This window comes from Protomyctophum parallelum (assembly GCF_964188405.1).
Source record: "Protomyctophum parallelum genome assembly, chromosome: 10".
Classification (NCBI taxonomy): domain Eukaryota; kingdom Metazoa; phylum Chordata; class Actinopteri; order Myctophiformes; family Myctophidae; genus Protomyctophum; species Protomyctophum parallelum.
This window is the reverse complement of record NC_139704.1, coordinates 14,920,188-14,941,892: the sequence shown is the minus strand read 5'-3', so window position 1 is coordinate 14,941,892 and position 21,705 is coordinate 14,920,188. Positions and strand designations below refer to the sequence as shown.

Here is a 21,705-nt window from a genome sequence, read left to right as displayed (position 1 = left end):
GTCAACTGTATATTCGCATTATATTCATGCGATTACCTTGTTTTATGCCAATCGCTTTGGACAACAGTGTCTACTAATTGCCAAAATTGTAAATTATGTGTGCTCCTGTGACATGCTCATGTGTCTTGTCAGCCATTTAAAAAACAGACCAGCGACATTAGTGGATGGGCCATAAAATCTGAAGACTAATCATGAAGCCATGGAGAACATAAATCAGAAGACATGAGAAGGGAGGAGAGTCCCTTCAGAGGTGTCGGTGAGGTGGGGACTGAATGCCAGGTTTTGCCCACGCCCGTGTCTTATCTCAGGCCATGGCACTGACTTCCATTACAGCATGAAATGTGGGGTGGGGCAGGGGTAACCTCAAGGACGGCCATTACTGCACTTGACAGGCCATTGGCCTGCGTTCAAGCCATCGCCCCCAAGATTTGTCCTCAACTGTGACAACTCCATAAATCCACACACACACAGCAGGGTAAAGGGAGAGCGATAACTACTGCTACACAGAATTGCTGGACCATAGTGTGCAAGTCTTGCTAACTAGGCAAGGCATCATAAAATATCATTGTGGTCCATAAATATGTGATCTTGGACAACCTTTCCAGTTCTGCAACATTTCGCTTGCCCCCCGATTGCACACAGCTTCTCACTTGAGCCAAATCAATAGCATTACCATTGGACACCAGTAGAATTTGGGTGGAACAATTTGAGCTTTGACCCACCACAGTCAGCTCGAGTTCTGTCTGCCGCAGCTGTCCATTATACTTTGCAGCCAATGCAGGCAGGTAGAAGTGGTGACTGTTGGAGCCTTGGAGGCCCTGCAGATGGCTCAATAGAAGTCTAATCATCAGTCTATTTAATGGGTTTGGCAGTCAAGGGGAGTCCAAGGCTCAATTCCTATTCATGATGCCCCTCTCCCGCCCTGCCTTGCACCCCAGCGGCAGCAATAATACAAAGTACGAGTCTCTGACTGTCTACAAAGCTCCACCTGCCTGTTATCATTCAAGCTAAACAATTAAGCTATTTGTCAGGGGCTCACTGGGAGATATGCAGAGGAGGCCTTGACTAATCGCCTGCCAGGTAATGGGCCATTAATAAAGGCAAGGATTCTCTCGCCTGTTCCGCAGGTTAACGTCAAAGGCAAACCTCCAGTGTGGCCTGTCAGGTCCAGTCAGAGCCATGAAGAAATCGTGCCTGAATACTTACAGGTTGTCTGGGTCAGCACTAAACGCTAAATCAAAGTTAAATTGGGCTGTCCCTTATCTGGGATCACCATTCATCATCTAATACATATTATTCTACTCCCCCTTTAAAAGTGAAGTGAAAAGTGAACCTGTGTGTCGCGTACCAAAATGAAAATCTATTTCTGGTGCATGACACGATGCAAACACCCACTACTCTATACACTAAAACGCACAAGAAACATGTGAAGGGTCAACTGTCTGTACCTCAGATGCGTTGGCACTTGCATTTGGGACGCGAGGCGCATGGTGGCTGAGGGCAGAGAGGCAGGCCAGGATGAGATGGATGGCACCGATCTCAAGGGCCATGCGACGCAGCAGCACGCCATCATCTGTGGTCAGGGGAGTGCTGCTGAAGAGCGCACGCAGCACGTGGAATGGCAGCGTGGGCAGCACGTTGGCCGACGGAGACTGAAGGATGTGACCTGGGTGGAAGTCAAGTGAGACAGATAACCAATCAGAACTGAATGTAAGAGGTTACTGGAATTAAGAGGTTTTCATGTTTAGTCCTGTTTAGCATTATGATTTGTCCTGTAATTATAATATACATAAACATAAAGCTCCATTTTACGATGGGGGGGGGGGGGTGACAAATTTAGACAAACGGTATCTATTTAGCTCTCACCTGTGTGTAACCACTACCAGTGTCACTAAACAAACTGGCAAGGCACTCACTGCCATCAATAATTCATTAGGGGCCCGGACTACATGAAAACACGAAGAAAAAGTGCAAAGACTCTCTGAATACAAGGACTCACACACACACACACAATAGATATTGAGCTAATTGGAGTTGATACAATAATAGTCATAGTGCACAAGTCTAGAAATCAGGAACATAACGGACACAGTTCAGATGAATTACCTGTGATCCGTGAGGCATTTAGCCCAACAACTGTTCAAACAACATTTATCACGCACATGGTTTTCTTCCTATGAAAACATTCACACAACACTTACTGCCCTCTCCATCATCGGTGACACCGAGGACCAAGCGCAGCAGACACTGGGCGTGCTTCCGCTCCTTGAGCAGGACCTCGGCGTAACCAGGCAGCCGCAGAAAGAGGCCAAAGGCGGCCAGGGAGTGCGCGGGGATGGGCGACATGGTCTGCACCGAGGAAGACGACGAGGATGACGACGACGCCTGGGACTGCTGCTGCTTGTTGATTGGCGGCGGCTCCGCGGCGATGGTCTCCGGTGCCTCGTACACCAGCTCGCCCGACTGCTCAATGGTTACCCACTCAAACTGGTCGCTGTCCTTGGGCTTCTCTTGCGTGGCCGAGGGCACCACCGGGGCACTCACCTGCAAAGGACAGCAGATAGGGCAAGTTAAGAGTGTACGAATAAGGAGAGGTGTGTGTGGTTGGGTGCCTCGCTGACACATAATGCTGAACAAAGTGGGAGTTTTCAATGTTATAAAGTTGCACTTCAGATCATATCCATTTTGCTGCCACGTGTCAATATGGACTAATGGAATAGCTAATTAGGTCAAGCCACGATATTTACAAAATTGGAAAAGATTTACTGCAATCTGACAAAAGAGCAAATTATTTTTTTATTTATTTTTGACAAAGTCACCAAATGAATTTCAGCGGCAGCCAACAAAAAGCGGGTCAAATAAGCAATATTGTAAAGTTTACAATGTACCCAATGTGTTCATGCTTAGCTAGACTAAAAGCCAGGGTAGAGCAATAGCTCCAGACTTTAAAGGCTCTACTGAAGCGGAATGTACTGTAGTTAGCAAAGTAAACCTATTTTACCCAACTCTTGGAAAAACAATGAAAAACACTAACCTCAACCGGAATATAGATGCCTAGTTGCCTACTGTGCACTTTACAAATGGCAGCTCAACCGCATCAATAATTGACAAGCGCGTGGCCATTAATGTCCAGTAGGATATAAAATATTTCATTTTTCAACTATGGAAAAAAGTGTCACATTAGAACAAATGCTTGTGTAATAAACTGTTTCTATTAGTAATTTTGACCTTGATCTTAATGTCGGACATGGTGCTAAATTGCTAAATGCATAATAGAAAAGTGCTCACTTGGTAGCCGTTGTGGGCAGCCTGATGCCAACCATCGCTGGCTCTGGGAGACAGCCTGAATAGCTCAATTTTCTGGAACAATTTAAAAAGAGTAGAAATACAGAGTGGAGGAAAGAGGGTTGGGGGGGGGGGAGAAAGAAAGAAAAAAAGGAGGGGGGGGGGGGAGATTTAGTACCTGGCAGCTCTCTCAAAACCATTGTAGCTATTCAGCAACTCACCTCAGCACTCAACTCTGTTGCTCTCTCAATTACAGCTCAAAGTGTTCATTTACAATGCATGATGCAGTGCTGCGGTGGAATGCAGAAGACAAATGGTAGTCTGATTTGGTCTGAATGGCAAAGCCTGCGTGACACCTCATCCCTTTCAATACGGAAAACATGGTTATTTTAAGTTCTAGTTCACAAAGTGACTTGCTTATGGCAGAGCGCCCTCTGACGTGATTACAGATGCATTATTGCGAACGCAGTGATTGCGAACGCAATGAGCACTAACTATGAGACCCTGCAGATCATGTCTGTCTGTCTGTGTGTGTGTCTGTCTGTCTGTCCCGCTGTGACACCACCCGCCCGCCACCAGAGGGCGCAGCTGTAGCAAACAAAACACACGCACGCACTCTCACACACACACACACACACACACACACACACGCACACACATACAACTTAAAAAAAACAACTTAAAAACTTAAAAAAACACAAAAAACGTAAACCTTAAAAAAGTATGTAATTTATTCTAATTGTTATTGCCATTTACGAGCTGCGTTCGCTTCCCGCGTTTGCGCGTCTTACTTGTCATATACTCTCTGACAATTAATTGGCTGGGTCTAGGTCATGTGAGTGCTTGGTCTCATGTACTGAGCCACTCTGCCATGGCACGTCATTCGCATTTTACTTCTGCCGATGAGATAGACAAGAATTTACCACAAAGTCATAGCATACTGTTAAAGTGGACCTTGATACCGAGAAACTCTCAACTTTCCTCTGATAAGTACTCCTGACGACTATTCGTTCTTTAGAGCGTTATTTACTGTGGTAAGGCTACGTTCCTAGCTTTGTTAGCTTAGCAGTTAGCTAGCTTGGAGCTAGGTTAGCCAACTCCGTAGCCACAGCAGTTAGTGTTAGCTACTTCGGCTACTTCTCCACATGTGTGTGCGTCTCCCACCCGGCGTTAGCCTTCATGGTAAAGTTTGTGCCAAGCTATTTGGCTTCCTCACTTTTGTGAAACTACCTAACTAAATGTTAGTGTCCACATTTTCAAACAGTCTTCACACATATCTACCTGCTGGATGACATCGGGGTAAAGCATGGGCAACCTCTCTGCGATGAGGGCCAGGCCACCCATGCCGGCGAACACCTGCAGTGGTGACTGAATGGGACTGGTCTCCAACAGGGATTCATCAATGGCGGCGTCCAGGCACTCGTCGCCAGGAGTCATGGGTTCATCCTCAGGGCAGCTACTCAGCATGTCACAGTGCTCAACTGCAATGACAGACACGACAGGAAAGCAGTGAGCAGCAGAGAAAATATATCCTCAGGAGGAGCACAATACAAACACTAGTGTGTGTGCAAAATTTGACATCGACCAGGTTAATGGTGCCGGAGATTAGCTGTACACACACGGACACACGGACGAGTGCAAAACATACTCTCTCCCCATGCCTTTGGCCTGGTGGAGATAATCAACTGTTCATGGTAGATTGTGGCTTCTTGGTCTGCATTAAGACTATTTCAAATACTGTAATTAAAAGTAAAATTTTCAGTCATAGCCAATTATAATGAAATCTGAAGAATCTAACTGATACAACTTGATCACATGACTCCAGAGATCATGTGTAACGATTTATGTGAGCTTTGAACAAAGTTTGTAGAAGTAGTTCTATTCTATTCTATTAATTGAATTAAATGCGAAATGGTGGAAAATGATGAGCATGACATACATGAGGAGTTGTGCCAAGAAATCCAGGGCAAACCTTAAGATTTTTTATTGTACAACCTATGGTTCAAGAGTTATTGGCCAAAATGGGAAGTGGCCTGTTATGTTAGTGCCACCACAAGCCGATTTGAAACATTTCAGGCAGAGGTCCAACAGTGCAGGAGATGAGCTGTTCAAAGACACACACTGACATACGGACGGGGAAAGAAACATACTGTAGTCTCTTGCCTTTGGCTATCCGGCCTGGCGGAGACAATAATAAAATCTAATATTCTGCAGACTATGTAAGATCTATTATCTTACATAATACAGTATAACCAACAGCAAACGAGTTGTCTAATTGCCTCCAGACTTGGAAAGACAAAATCGGTCAAGGGTCTGACCTTTCAACTGTCTAATTTTGATACAGTCTCAGAAATTACTCCATTTGTTGGATTGGCTCAGCAGTATATTTGAACTTAAAACACATGTGAAGGTGTAATGTGGTTCCAGTTCAAACTTACTGCTGAGCCAATCAAACGAAGCTATGGGAAAATGGACTGAACCAGAACCTGGACCTTCTGAAAACCGGAACTACAGTAATGCTCAGAACCTATTCCCATTCCCATGATGCTGCCTCCGTTTGCGTTTGCTCATGGGAAAGACAACCATGGCTAGTGCCTACATGTACACAATGTACATACATGATCAATATAGATTGCAGTCAAAGGAGATACGGATAGTTGGGAGTAGATTAACCAGTGTTGAGGGCACGGTGGGCTTTCACATAGAAAGTAGTAGTAAATACATAAGCAGTTAAATTTTGCCTCACATCTAATGGGGCTCTCAAGTGGCATAAATCACCGTAAGATATAGAGGCTTAAAACCAAACCGACGGATCTATCAGTTCATTAGCCTCTCATTCATTCAGAGGGTTTGCCTGCTATTAATATAGGCTTAAATAGCTTGAGAGAGACAGAACCACACTCGTAATAAAGGCACCACTACCAATTAATACTTTCAGTTCAAGGATAGAGTGCACTTGTTTACACCTACAGAGTGGAATTGGGTGATAATACCTGTCAAAATGGAATGGACGACTGAAAGCCAGGGCTAGCCCTATAGTGCCTTTACTCCACGCCCACATGAACCCGTTAGCATTTTCCTACAAGACGCCTTGATCTGTCATTTCATGAAGATGTAAAGCTTCAGTCGCTTGATAGGTCATCTAGAAAACACACATCATCTCTCATGGAGAGAAAAGAAAAAAGACATGATTCATTGCTTTTCTTTCGAAAAGGATGTCTTTTGCCCCCTCCCATTGTTCCTGGTGGAGGAATTAAAAAGTCACCGAGGTTGTGAGTAATAGGGTTTCTAACGGCGCTTGTGCTGTCTGGACTTCTAAAACAGGATTTGACAATGATAGGGGTTAGAGTGTGGTGGACGCATCATAGAGGGATGACCGCCGGTCTGACCAAAGAATATCTAAACAGGAGCGGCACTTTGAGTTATGGTTCCATGTTTCCAAAGTGTTTCACACCACTGGAGGGATGAAGGGCGTCATTAGGCTGCCAGGCGGCGTGTCTCCGATTCATGACAAGAACTAACTTGTATTACAAATTGACCAAAATAAATATTCTTAATAAAAAAACATCCTTTCTAGAATCTGATGCAGGGGTAAATAAAGTAACCAATGACTAGGGTTGGGCAGCGTGACGGTAAAACCATTTAAATAAATAAAGTACCCAAAGACTAGGGTTGGGCAGCGTGACGGTAAAACCATCTCCCTCGGTTTAAACAACAACATGGTGTCAGTTTCATGATGAAATCCACTCTAAAGAGACTACTACCGAGCTGGTCAGGGCACCTGTTCAGCAAAGAGCAGAACTGGGAGGGATTGCTTTTCGTTGCATATAAACTACCAGGTCTTGGAGTAAACTATGGTACTAAAAGGGCTTATGAAGGACAACATCCATTTTCCTGTAAAAGGCTTTGGTCTATTTGCACCAGAAGAAGGCTTTTAAGATAGTTGTTGGACCCTTTGTGCGTGTCTTCAAAACTGTGAGTGAGTGTGTGTGTGTGTGTGTGTGTGTGTGTGTGTGTGTGTGGATCCACCAGGTTAAAGCCTTGGCTCTGATTTTAGAATAATCTCTGCAGCTCTTGCTTCTCTTACAAGCCCCACTTTCCTATTAACGGGGGTCAGTGATTTCCCCCTCCATTTATCAGCCTCGATGGGTTTTCGGGTTAGAAGAGATGATTCAAAAAGGATTTGTCTTTCAGGAAGCTCAGACAGCCCTCTGGAGAAATGGCAGTGGAATAAGGCAAGAAACATGGATTAAGTGCACTGGGGCAGACGGCAACGTTAGCTAGGGGTCAGTTCTCCTGAAATGAACAGACACACACCACGTAGTTATGGGCAGTCAGGAGGCAATTGAAAAAATATCAACTAGGATGTTTATTCACTGGGAATTTAATTGACCGTTTGGCGCTACAGCAGAGAAAGAAAACATTGGGCCGCTAATCCATGGTATAGTCCTCTGTACTTCTAAACCCAGTCGCATCTAATGACTGAACTTGACGTTCTTTGTGTCTGTTCCTTCTGTGTTAGTGTTAACCCATTCTGACCGGGCACCCATTTTGGTGTCAGCATCATGTCGTGCTTTAGCTATTGAAAATAGCAGATCTACAAGCTCATATCGCGCCACCGAGTGGCGCGATACGAGCTTGTAGGTCTGCTATTTTTGAAAAATCGAAGACACTTTTAGAATCTGATCTCAGGTCAGAATGGGTTAATAATGAAACTGTCAGGATGTAATAGACATTTTTAGAATCTGATCTCAGGTCAGAATGGGTTAATAACGTGGTGCCCAGTGGCCGCACACACCTGGTCTGAGCGTGGGTCAGATTCCCAGCCAACGTTACCTACCACTCCCAGGTCATCACACACAACCTCACAACAAATAGAGCAGATGGCACCTACTGTAGAGCATACATTGTTGCAATACTGACCATATGCTTACTCAGGGTATTTACATTTTCATATGAAAGGACGATAGTGTTTAGAATAAAACAAAACGTCAAAGTGGTATATCCCTGGCAAGCATAGATCTAGGAAGGGTCACGGCAGTGGACAAAGTGACAGATCTGACCAGGTTTGCGGATTTGCTTCTGCCAACATCATCAAAAGAGAGATGTCAAGTGTACGGCAAATGACAACGTTAAAAATGAATCTGACCTTGGTGAGTGTCACAGTCGGTGCTGACCGTCAAAGCCTAAAAGAGAGGGTGGCTAAATATAACATTGTCCTCAAGTCACTGCTTAATTTCCCTCTATGCAAACTTACCATGACAACGTTCACCACAGGAGCTACTAGCGTAACTGGTCCAAGCTTAATGTGAATCCTGCCATCTAATAAGCCCATGAATATTGTATGAGGGGGTGCTCCAACGTAAAAACATTGGTTCCCAGAGGGCTATAAAATGTAGGGAGAGCAGAGGCTGTGATTGGAAGTCTGTGCTTAAAAGTGCTTCTAGAGGTTTCAGCCATCAAAGCTTTTCTTTCAAAGCAGTCTCATTAATGATGCAAGTTAGACTCTAAAACCAAGTAAAAAGTAAACATGGAGGAAAGATCCAGTACAGCCAGTGGTGAGTGGCCTGTATTTATTAAAAAAAGCGAAAATGAAAAGGTATTGTGTCTATGGATGTGTGCAGAACAGCTCTGCAACTCCGTGCATACAGAGCTTATACTAGGTCTACCTGGTCCAAATGGACATTTTTAGACGAGAGAGAGAGAGAGAGAGAGAGAGAGAGAGAGAGAGAGAGAGAGAGAGAGAGAGAGAAACAGAGAGCGAGAGTGAGCGCGAGAGTGAGCGCGAGAGCGAGCGAGCGAGAAACAGAGAGAGAGAGAGAAACAGAGAGCGAGAGCGATGAATCATTTCATGTGTGCGCCTGTACTGCTCCAGTACTGTTCCAGTACTGCAATATAGTTATCCAGCTTCTTTGTACAGTGCATCTTCTTTCAGGATCTACAGTAGCTGGATTAACACTTTTAAAACAGATCTGACCTCATAATTATATTCTGGCCTCTTTACCTTTTTCTGTGCGTAGCCTCTTGAAGGAGTCCGTCTTGGAGAGGCCAGGGTCAGAGATGACCTTAGAGCCCAATTTGACTGTCAGGTCAATGGAACGGTAACCCTGTGGCAGCTTCCGGTCATACAGGAGGGTCAACAGCTGGGCCAGTGTCATCTCTGCTGGGAGGGGCTGACCTAAGGCACAAAAATAATCAACAAAAGGAAACATGATCAAATTAAGTGAGGGGGAGGAGGATGAAATGCAAGGTGTGATGGACAAAATCAAAGCGATTTTAAAAGTAAAGTGATCACAACTGCACCAATTTTATATTAAAATTGGTGGTTGATTATCACAAACGTTCTTTGGTGCGAAAATGTCAGAAACATTAGAAACATGACATCAGTGAGATCTCAAACATAACATGACCATAATCATGTAGAGTTTAATTTTTTGGGGCTGCAAAGTGGCCTGAAAATTAAGGTGAAGGCCAGAACATCTAGTGTTCAAAATGTTGCCAGTGCAATATGTATCTCTATTATGTATGCACTATGCAGTATACGTATTTTTTTTACAGAAAACATTTTGGCCAGAAACTACAGTACAGATAGGCGATGGTCGCCATGGTTTACCGTTTGACCACAACACCTGCTAAATATTCATGGGCATGTTTACCTCGACAGCCCAGGGTCGAAAACACAACCCAGTGTGTCTGGCCAAAGGACATGCCAACTCATCAAGGAACAAGGCTCAAGGAACTGACTGAGATTGATGCTACAGCTTCATTAAAGCGGCGTGGATCGATGTACTGCACAGGCCAAGGGAAATGAAGTCTGTGTGTGTGTATGCACTCTACCTGGAAGGAGTTTATGGTAGAGGTGGAAGACAGGCACACTGATGGTTTTGGCAGAGGGGTCCATATTGGAGGAAGCTGTCAGCTTGTCACTCATGACTCGACCCCTCCTAGATGGTGGCCGAGGTGGTGTGGATAGGGCACGCTTAGACTGGGACTTTAAACCTGGTGCACACACACACACACACACACACACACAATATATTATATATTATATTTTCAACATACTTTTGGCATTTGTATGACCAATCTCCAAAAGATGTACAATTTTGACTTGCAGAGATCGTTTTAGCCAAATGTCATTCATTCCATCTCTGGCAACAAGCCCGCTTCATAAACACCATCCGTTTAGCATTCACTGTCACTCCTGTGCAGAGTCAAAGCTGTCTAATCTCTGTTCCCTAAATGAGAACAGCGCAAGGCCTAGAGGCTTTGCAGACGGCTTAACATTTCATTCAATGATACTTATTTGTGCATATAGGCTAAACGATTCTATTTCCATGTGAATGGTGGAAAAAGGGACTGAGGGGTAGCATGTGATTGGTCAAGGAGGTAAATGGAACTGAACCAGGCACCTGAGGCCACAACAACACTGTAGTTGTCTTGGAAACCACTGTCGGCTTTCATCTTCTCCTTTTCCTCGTGATTCTTTTTCTCCTTGTCTTCCTTCTGTTCGTTAATCAGCTTTGCTGTGATACTTGGGGTGTCTAATAGACGGAGAAAAGAAGGTACAAAAAAAAGTTTTTTTTCTTTTCTTTTTTTAAAATTATAAAACATTGTTCAAGTTAAGAGCCTTCTATCTCCTTGTGGTTATCATTATGTAGTGTAGATGACGTGCGGTTCGGTTTCATTACAAAAAACAACCAGGAAAAAAGGGAAAGGAATCAAGAGGATACCGATGGCACTATTCCAGGGTTTATCATGACAACTGAATGTAAAAACAAAGCTAGATTGAAGTCAGGTGCCTATGCAGGACCAATGCAGCTGAATCTTTTAGTTGACCCAACTCTTCAACTATATCATGGTCCGCTGCTGTCTACTACAATTTGTTCTGTTGCAATAAAATGTGAGGTCCTGTTGTCCTTGTGTGCCACTACTGTATATTTACTACTTTATATACGCTAACCACTTGAGCCCTATATACTTCATCATAGACGAATAGTAAATAAACTATGAAAGTCACAGCGAATTTATAGATGAACTCATATGAGTTTATAGACTGGCTATTTTTGCACTCTAGACATGCACAACATAGGGACACCAGGTTGAAAGTGGTTACGATGTACTATACAGCTGAGCTGGTGTACTTGAATGAATTAAGACATTGTGATGAATTGCTGTTGTCTAACATCAGTGTCTATATGCATCAGAGTGGTGACATGGAGCCTAATGGAAGCTCTAGCAGGGATATCAGAGGCAGTTGGTGAAGATCTCCCTCTCCACTTCACTTATCAGAAAAGCCAGCCTCCATGCAGAATTAGAGACTCTAAAGCCCAAACCAAATCAATGATTCGAGACGCAACGAAACCGCTTTAGTGTCCTCGCAGAGGTCTGATATGTCCCGTTGCACGTTGACGCATGCCAATTCAAAGGAGCTTTATTGGCATGAGAAAATGCTGCTTTCCATCCAAGTTATCCGTCCGTCTTGGCAGATCCGGCTAGTGTGACACACATACAATGTGTGTGTCTAGTATGGGGTGTGTGCGTGGCGTGCATGTTGCACTTGTTAAGTCAGGTCGCAAAAACACGTGTTGCCGCGGAAACTCAGCGGTTTACCCTAAGTCTCAAAAATCATTGCTGTAGAAACAAATATTCGTTGTAGCTAGTCGCGCCTTGGCGCTTGTGTGGAATATGTGCACCATTCTGTCGCAGGTAGTTGCAAGGAGTTACATGGGGAATCATTGGTGTGGTTTGGACCTAAGGGGAATTGTCATGCTGTGCTTAGCTAAAATCCTGGTAAGGTTTTCCTGCTCAACATCAGGATGTGGGTGTACTGTACTAAACTTACACCCACCTGTATTCACTCATTTGCTAAAGCCTCACGTTTAGACACGTGCCTAAACGAGGTAGAGGCAAGTTTCAGGTCTTTAGCACCACCTTCGTTGTTCAGTATTTGTTTTACAGCATCCATCCATCCACCTATCTATCTATCAGTCCGTCCGTTTCCCCTCTTCAAACTAAAGTGGTGTATCATGTCTTCCATCTGTTGTTCAAGGTCCCGGGAGGAGAGCCATTCATCACACACACAGCACTGGCTAACAGCTAGTGCTGCTAACGCTACACGGCGGAGCCTCACCGCTGAGCTCTCTCGACCTTGACGACCAGATAATGTCCCGACGGTAAAAGGTTTTTCTCAAATGACATGAGGAGATTACGGTTTAAGACTCAAAAGTGGTGTTAGTTTTTAAATGAATTTGGGACCCGAGTCCATGTTGGAAATAAAATCTATTGAGTCTTCTTCACCAAACACTGCTGAAACGGCCGCGAGGCACGAGGTTGTGACACAAACACACGTAATAATACGCACAGAAAAAGGTACAGAGGCCAGAAGATATGAGCACAGATCTGTTTTAATAATCAGACTAATATGGGGGGGGGGGGGGGGGAGCGCACACAAACAACTGCCGTGAGGTTGTGACACAAATATACACGCAATAACCATACTAATGATTGGGGAGGGGGGAGAACACAACGGAGACAGCGCTTCTTTCACCTGACAAATATCACTATGTGATCATTTCTTGTTTGGTGGTTACCGTTTAAAATCTTTTGTTTCTCTGAATGGGGATAATATGGGAGCTGTGGTTTGTCCAATCAGCCCTGTTGCTAACAAACTGGATGTGAGTGGACACAGCATGCAGCTGCTGGAAAAGGTCAATGTTCATACACTGAGCGAAGAGACATGGTGAAGTCAGACCTGTGCCTGTGTGTTTCCATGCATGCACTGTGACACAACATGGAACATATATGTTCCGTATCGTGTCCAAGTGCATGCATGTATGTAACAGGCATGTTGAGTGCATGACTGTGACAATGTGTGAGTCATTGTGTGAGGTACAGGCACGGGCCATTAACTTCAAATATGTCTGCAAGGGGGATCAAATGCACCAATGAAGTGGGTTTATACACACACAGTATATAATATGATGCTGTGTGCTTGAATGTAGGACACTGCTGTGCAGTGTGCACTCACCAGATAAGGGACAATACAATATTGATGAGTCAGGCACTGAAGCACTGTGGCTTGGTCCGGCCTGAACAGTTACCATACTTTGAGGCCTGAAAACCTGAAAAGGTGTCATTATGTGGCACAGGCTGATGTGTTGGATGCAACTTTACTCAGGTATTTACAGGTAGTTTGTTGCGGTCCGACCTTCCTAACCCACGTTATTAAAAAAGATTGGCCAAAACTCAGTCAAAAAACTGTGATAGAAAATCAGCTAATATGGCCGTTTTCAAGATGTTTTGGCAATTATCTCTGGAACGGTACGTCCAATCTGCTCAGTTCAAAGCTTGTTGAATGTGTGACTTTGAAGTCTTTAAACGCATAATGAGACCTTTTCAGGTTTCTAGGACTAAAAGTATGGCAATTGTTCAGGCTGAGCCTCGGGCAGGCCCAGTAGGGCCCAGTTAGGGCCAGCCCATCATTTTCAGGCCCGTTTGAGAACTCCATGCTCAACACTAATTGTCTGTAAATACTGCTAGCCACATATATGGCACTACTGTTTAAGGATATTATGCATTATACAGTCAAACAACATATTTTAGACGGAAACACCAGCCCTCACTCGGCGAGAGAGAGTGTGAGATAAATTACTTCATCCACGTGATAAACTGGCCAAGGAAGGACCAAATCTGGATATGCTAACCGACACTTTGTGTTGTCAGCGCATTAAGGATTGGATTGAGGGGAAGTCCCTGCAACACACTAATACATGCAAAACAAATACAAGAAATGCCGAAGCCGATTACTTTAAAAACTGTTTGACGAGTGACTATAATAATCCCAAACTATTCTGGAATAAAATGAATAATATATTAAATAAAGGAAACAAAAGCCCCAACCGTATCAGAATAAATAATAATTTAACCGACGATCCCTCCATAATATGTAACTCATTCAGCCAGCATTTCTCCTCAATTTGCAGATCACAGCGATCAGACCCACCTTACTCTCATGCCCCTCCAAATAACCCTGAACGTGTCAACTCTTTCTCCCTCAAAAACATTTACCCATCCGATGTTGAACGTACTATACGTGACCTAAAATCAGGAAGCAGTGCTGGGCCAGATGGTCTGGACATCAAGTTCTTCAAAATTGCACCCCATATTCTGGCATATCCACTAGCGGATTTATTTAATTTATCTCTCTCAACAGGAGTAGTTCCTTCTACCTGGAAATGTGCCAGAGTCATGCCACTACATAAAGGAGGTGATCCCCATGATCTAAATAACTACAGGCCTATCTCAATTATAAATAGTGTTGTGAAGATCTTTGAGAAACCAACTGTCTAAGTATCTCAATAATTTCAATATCCTATCACCTTTCCAATCAGGTTTCAGGCCAAATTTCTCGACAACCACACTTATGAAACTTACCAACTATGTATTTTCCGCATTTGGTAACAGTATGCCCACAGGAGCAATATTTATAGACCTCTCCAAGGCTTTTGACATGGTGGACCACTATTTACTCCTCGATAAGCTTTATGCAATTGGTCTCTCAAGACAATCCTTACTATGGTTCAATTCATATCTCCATCACAGACGTCAAAGTGTATCCTATCAGGGTTCTCAGTCAGACTCCACGATCATGGAAAAGGGCGTACCCCAAGGTTCTTCCTTGGGTCCACTGCTCTTCTCAATTTCTATCAACGATCTGCCCTCATTCTGCTCCAACAGTCATATTCAACTATATGCCGATGACACAGTTATTTATTCATCAAATTTTATTATCTCCGAAATTGAGCGTACTTTACAGGCTGATTTTGACTCTGTTCAAAAATGGTTTCACTCTAACAAACTGCTGTTGAACAAAAGAAAATCTGTCAGCATGCTGTTCACTCAAAGACCAAACCCTCATCCTCTAGTCCTTAACTTTTCCGATGGGGCAGCATTGGAGAAAGTGGAGGAGTTTAAGTACCTAGGACTGGATCCTCAACTCTCCTTTAAGACTCATATTAACTATTGTTCAGAAAATAAATTTCAGTTTGAAAACTCTATATCGATCCATCAATAGTTTTACCCTTCAGATTAGAAAAAGATTAATTTCACAGCTGCTACTACCCATAATAGACTATGCGGATGTCATATATCAGAACACCACCGATACAAACCTCTACCCCCTCAATGTCACCTATAACAACCTATGTAGATTCATACTGAGATGCCCATATAGAACTCACCATTGCTCCATGTACGAGTCTTTAAACTGGCTATCACCTAAATCACGAAGACACTCACATTGTCTACAATTTATTTTTAAATGTATTTTCTTTCCTTATCCACAGTACCTAAAACAATTTCTTGTCCCATACACACCACACTATAATTTAAGACACACGGACCATCCCTACTTTACAGTCCCCACAAGGATAAAAAAGGAAAGTGGGCGCCGTGCCTTCAAATTTAAAGCTCCATCTGATTGGAATGACCTACCAAGTCCACTCAGATCAATCACTTCCCTCAACGTATTTAAGGAATCAATTTTCATACACCTTCTAACGCCGTGCTCATGCTTCTAAATTAACGTACTCTTCTTGGCAGTTGTCCTTGTTTTCCATAAATATAACATACCGACCGATCTGTATGTACCTTCATATGTGTTCCCTGCTGGCTCGATGCTGCTGTTCATTATTATCACATTATGCATGCTGGTATTGCTTGTTTGCTTTTTTTTTTTTTTTTTGCCTAATAACATGGTCTTGTGTATATACCCTTTGTATTGTGCAAAGGGTATATATTTTCCCCCATATGAACTCTGCTATTTAGGGTTGAAACAGTGGGGTGGGAGCTATCTTTGGGAGAGCTTTTGTTTTGTCTTGTTTTGTTTTGTCCTTTCTGTGTGTATGGTTGTACTGTTGTATTGCTTTGTGAACTGTATTGTACAATGTATCTGTGCTGAGGACCCCCTCTAAAATGAGATGCGACATCTCAAGGGGCTTATCCTTTCAATAAAGGTATATATACTAGCATCATGTCCAGGGTTGCACTTGAATGGCCTCATGGCTCAGCAAGGCTTACTTATTCTGCATTTGACTTCACTACTGAAAATAATGGCAGAATTGGTGTGAACAATATTCACTCAAGTCTAAGAGCAAGAGTTGTAGTTGTACATCAACAGCGGAAACAGCTATTTCCACCAATACATTTGTCGTTCAAACATACCTGATACCCGGTCTAGGACCTCCGCCAGCGTTGTGGAGATAGGCAGATGGAGGGTGCGGTACTTGTGGCCTGCTCCATACATTGGGTGCTGAATCACATGGCTGGTAGCGTTAATGCGTCCTTTGTACAGCTAAAGGTATAGGTGAAAGAGATAAGGAAGTCAGATGTAATAACAGAAGCATATTTGAACAGATTATGATGCAGATGTAGCTATGGGTGATTGAGGGTGCATGTAGCACAAAAAAACACAAGATAAAATGCTGCTGCTTATGGGACCATTACACTTGGTAGTTGTAGGCGGGCAATGAGAGATGATTCTTCTGAAAGCCCATCAGAGGGAACTGTGCTACATTCAACATAACCCTCCCGCCACTTCTCTCTTCTGTTCCTTTGCTTCTCCCAACCACACACACACGCACTGAGCTTTCTACCTATACCTTTATTGAAGTTGACATTTATTCTCAGCCAGCATCAATGTGTGCATCATCGTGGTCGACATTTACTGCTTACTGTGGCCTACGGGTGACAGACATGGCACTGCCACTTAGACCAAGTCTCTCTCTCTCACACACACACACACACACACACACACACACACACGACTTCCAGGAGATCTGCTACGCATCACTTGGGATAAACATCATGGCGTTCTGCCGTCATAATCACCCAACCGACATAAAGAGTCTAATTTGATCGACAGACCAATCAGATTGTCAAGTTCCTTTGAGTCATACACTCGCAATTATTTGAGATGATCGCAATCATTTTTGCCATAATCTACATTATTTGTCAATCATGATCATTTCCATGACATTTTCTTTCATAAAAAAATAAACAAACATTAAAAACGCCATTGACAATGAAGGGGCTAGAAAACACTAGCAGTGATTCTCAACCCCTTTAATTTCAAGGACCCCAGTTTGACATGCATTAGTCTAAGGACCCCCATTTAATGACATTTCTATCTCTGGGACACCCAATTTATATTGAAAAATCAATGTTAGTTTAGAGTGTACAAATGGACCCTAATGAGAGTTACAGACCCATAAGGATCCATTTGGTTCCAAACTATAATTTAGCTGGGGGCCCTCTGGAACTGCCTCAGGGACCCCTGGGGGTCCCCGGACCCCACTTTGGGAACCACTGGCCAAGATGGCGACCTGCCTAATTAGGGGGATGAAGGTCGATTCAGGTTAATTTTCATGATCAGTCAACCCATTAAGACCCGAGAAAATCGATGTGCAAATCAGGATGTAATATCAAAAATCTGACAGACACAACTTGATCACATATAGAGGTAATGTCTACTGATTTGCATGATGTTTGGACAAAGTCTTTAGGAATATAAAAAAATGGCACACGCTACCAGTAGTATGCATGCACAGTTTCGCGCCAATCGGTCCAACGGTGCCAGAGATAAGCTGCTCACAGAGACACACACGTGCCACTTAATTTGTAAATGTAGGTGGTGAGTCCGGAGGGAGCGCTTGTTTTAACCCAAGTTAAATTCTTTGCTATGAGCTTGTATATCTGCTATTTTTTAATAGCAAACCAATTTGCAATATACTGTATATACTAAAATTACAGATGCTTTCCTGGTTTGAATGGGTTAAAAGAAACATGGACTAGTATTTCATGTATTATGATTTTTTTTTAATTGCCATAAAATAGGGATGCCAGTGGGGGTTAATTTTCAACTCAGTTATGTATGTCATCTTATGATCTTGCACAACGTTGTCTGTGTTATAGAAAATGGCCTTCACCCATACATGTTTATCAAGACGGAAAAAAGAGAGTAGCCTAGCCCTAGATTAATGAGGACCATGAGATGTTTTGGAGGTTAGAATGCAATTAGCTTTGGCCAATTGAAATCAATACACCCCCCCCCCCCAAAAAAAAGGCTCTCCTGACAACTAATCATTGAGCAGTATAGAATATGAGGCATTAACATGCCGGTTAGCACGGAGGAGACCAGACATGTCATCAGTCTGTGGTAGTGACAGTATTACCAATTGGAATCTGCAGATTCTCCTCCCTATTGTTACGCTGTCCCCTTGTGGTCAATTGGGAACACTACATCGGTCGTTCACATTGAAAGAAAACCACCACATGATTTACCAGAATATATATATATATAAACAGAAAAGTGTGTCCACCAGGTTTGCTAGCCATGGCCCGCAAACTGTGGAAGGCGGTCTTGGACAATTGGAACGCGATCTGAAAAATCTGAGTAATACATAATTAATACATCATTTGTAAAGATTTCAGTTTTGGACAAAAACTGTAGGAATAGTAGCAAAAAGGGTGTTTTGAAAAAACACTGGCAGAAAATGTCATCTGGCATAAATGTGGCCTAAACGTGTCATGATCCAAGGAATCCAGGGAGGAAAAGATGTTGATCCAAATAAGGAAGACTAGTAAGAAAGAACCTGTTTAGCAAGAATCTCATGGTGAAAAACATGGTGAAGATTCTTCCTCGACCTACTCTGGGAGTGTGTGTGCAAAATGTCCTGACAATCGGCCCAGTAGTGCCTTGCTCGTGACATTTCGGTATATACTTTAGGTATATAAAAAAATGGCACACGCTACCAGTAGGGATGCACCGATCCGGCTTTTTGGCATTCGATACCGATTTCGATACATAGGGGTCCAGTATCTGCCGATACAGAGTACCGATCCGATACCCCCCACAAAGAAACGTAATAACCTATTAAGCTGTATGCCTCACTGTGTGGAGTCTGGAATCATTATTTTGTGTAAGGCAACATCAAGGCTTGACTTAAACATTACTTTCCCAACTTTGTAAAACAAAATGTAACAAACACAGATATAAATGCACTGAATTATTTATTAAATAACTGTGCAACAATTAGACCAGGTTAATGTGTGCGCAGGCTAGCCTGGCTGCATTCCACATGTTATACTGTCAATACTACACTGCTGTGTCACAGAGGAGGTAGAGTTGTTTTCATACTGTAATTACACATAATTATCGGATCGGATCGGATAATGGATCGGCCACCGATCCGATACCCGATCTAGAATTTTAGCTTGGATCGGCGCCGATCTCCGATACGAGTATCGGATCGGTGCATCCCTAGCTACCAGGAGTATGCATGCACAGTTTCTCGCCAATCGGTCCAACGGTGCCAGAGATTAGCTGCTCACAGAGACACACACACACAGGCCACTTCATTGTCTCCACCAGGCGGAAGGCATGTGGGGAGAGTATGTTTTGCACTCCGTCCGTCCGTCCGTCCGTGTGTCCGTCCGTGTGTCCGTCCGTCCGTGTGTCCGTGAGCAGCTAATCTCGCCCACCGTTAACCCGGTCGATGCCACATTTTGCACACACACTCCCTGGATGCCAACGATGAACCTCTGCCCCAAACTTTCCAGAACGGCCTGTTATAGCGCCACCAGGAGGCCGCTTTGTGCAAAACAAGTTTTTGCACAGTACACCTACACATTTTGTCCAAACATCACGCAAATTGGTAAACAGTCTCTCTAGAGCCATTCAACGAAACCGGTCTTTCAGATTTCTCAGACTCCATCCTGATTGGTTAAGATTGGCTTCCAAAGTTCACAGGAGTGCTCAGTTTCAAACAAAATGCTGCAAATCATGAACACATCGCGTGATTTCCGTGAAATTGTGCACCCACATTCCCACTAGGCCGAGGACGAAATGCCACATGAACAATTTCAACTCAGACTCAAGGTGGCGCTATAACTGGCCGAAAAGAGTTTTTACCTCTAACTGCACGGATCTGTGGATAACTTTGTATGCCAACTCCCTAGAGGCCAAGGAAAAACCTTTGCCTGGAATTTTTCACATCTGCTCTTTATAGCGCCACCAAGAGGCCGACATATGTAAAACACATTTTCTATTATTACTCCTTAAGGATTTTATCCAAATTTCACGCAAATCGGTATACACTATCTCCATAGTCATGTGATCAACACGGAGCGCCACCATTTCCCATCTTCCATCCTGATTGGCTAAGATTGGCTTCCAAAGCTCACACGATTCGTCCATTTCGAAAAAAGGCCACAAATCACAAACACAGTGTGCAATTTCCGTTAAATTATTTCACTAGGCCAAGGACGACATCACGGTGGCGCTATAACAGGCCAATTCCTGTTTTTAGCTATAACTGCATCGATCTGTATACAACTTATGTATGCACACATGGAAAAACATTGTACCTGCATCCCTCCAACACGAACCTCCGGCCCAAATCTTCCTCAACAGCCTGTTATAGCGCCACCATGAGGCCACAACCTGACCTGCCCTGGTGGAGACCTGTGCCGATTGGCACTTTGTCTAGTTTGTAAATGTAGATGGTGAGTCCGGAGGCCCGGAGGGAGCGCTTGTTTTACCCCAAGTTCAAATCCCGCTACTACCACTATCTTTCCAACAACCACGGACTACCTTTTTACTATTTTTATTTGACAATAAGGTAGTTTTTGTGAGGTTAGGTTAGGTTTAGGCATAGTTTTTGTGAGCTTAGGGTTAGAGTTAGGTGTTACATTTACTTGTGTGTGGTCAAGATGAACACAGCAGAGCCCCACTGACAACCAATCACAAACCGATTTTTGGACTCGCCACCAATGAACACAATATTTGCACACAGGTCGTTTCAGCCATGCCTGAGGCCTGGTGGAGACAAGAATCAGTCTGCAGTAGTGGCTCAGTAGTTAGAGTGGCTGGGAGTTATAAGATTCCCAGTGTGATCGTGGGCTCCCCCAGAGTTAGTGTTGAAGTGTCCTTGAGCAAGATACTAAACCCCTAATTGCTCCTGATGCACAGGTTGGGTCCTTGCATGGTTTCCTCCGCCATCAGTGTGTGAATGTGTAACACACTGTGGCAAGTAATGTGTTAAATCCCTTATGGCTATTGATGTAATCGTTTAATCCCGTGTAATCAGGAGCTTAATATAACAAAATGTAGCAACTTTTAGCTTGTTTGGCTAACGGCCGATGTAATCTACCTAAAACCGGCCGAAATCCGCGCGTGCACGGTCGATCACACACACGCGCTGTCTTTATGTGCATCGCTGCGTAAAATGTGATATTTTGGGCTTGATTAGAGCTTAATTTGACTTAGTTATTAAAATAAACAATGATTGCTTAGCATCGCAGACATCTGATAGTGCTGCACAGTCCAAAGCTAGTACCGGATGTTATTGTTCCTTAAACCGG

At 43.6% G+C, this 21,705-nt stretch overlaps 1 protein-coding gene across 12 annotated transcripts in view; it reads right to left on the bottom strand.

Annotated features, from left to right (window-relative positions):
* Positions 1-21,705, bottom strand: part of birc6 (baculoviral IAP repeat containing 6) — a 155,574-nt gene that overhangs the window by 65,432 nt on the left and 68,437 nt on the right. For all 12 annotated transcript variants that reach the window (XM_083775501.1, XM_083775510.1, XM_083775512.1 and 9 more), the window contains 8 exons: positions 16,507-16,636; positions 10,695-10,826; positions 10,123-10,284; positions 9,290-9,463; positions 4,567-4,766; positions 3,289-3,360; positions 2,202-2,544; positions 1,449-1,666 (listed from right to left, as the gene is read on the bottom strand). In XM_083775501.1, the coding sequence (XP_083631627.1) occupies positions 1,449-1,666; positions 2,202-2,544; positions 3,289-3,360; positions 4,567-4,766; positions 9,290-9,463; positions 10,123-10,284; positions 10,695-10,826; positions 16,507-16,636 (1,431 nt within the window). The remainder of the gene's footprint in view (positions 1-1,448; positions 1,667-2,201; positions 2,545-3,288; positions 3,361-4,566; positions 4,767-9,289; positions 9,464-10,122; positions 10,285-10,694; positions 10,827-16,506; positions 16,637-21,705) is intronic.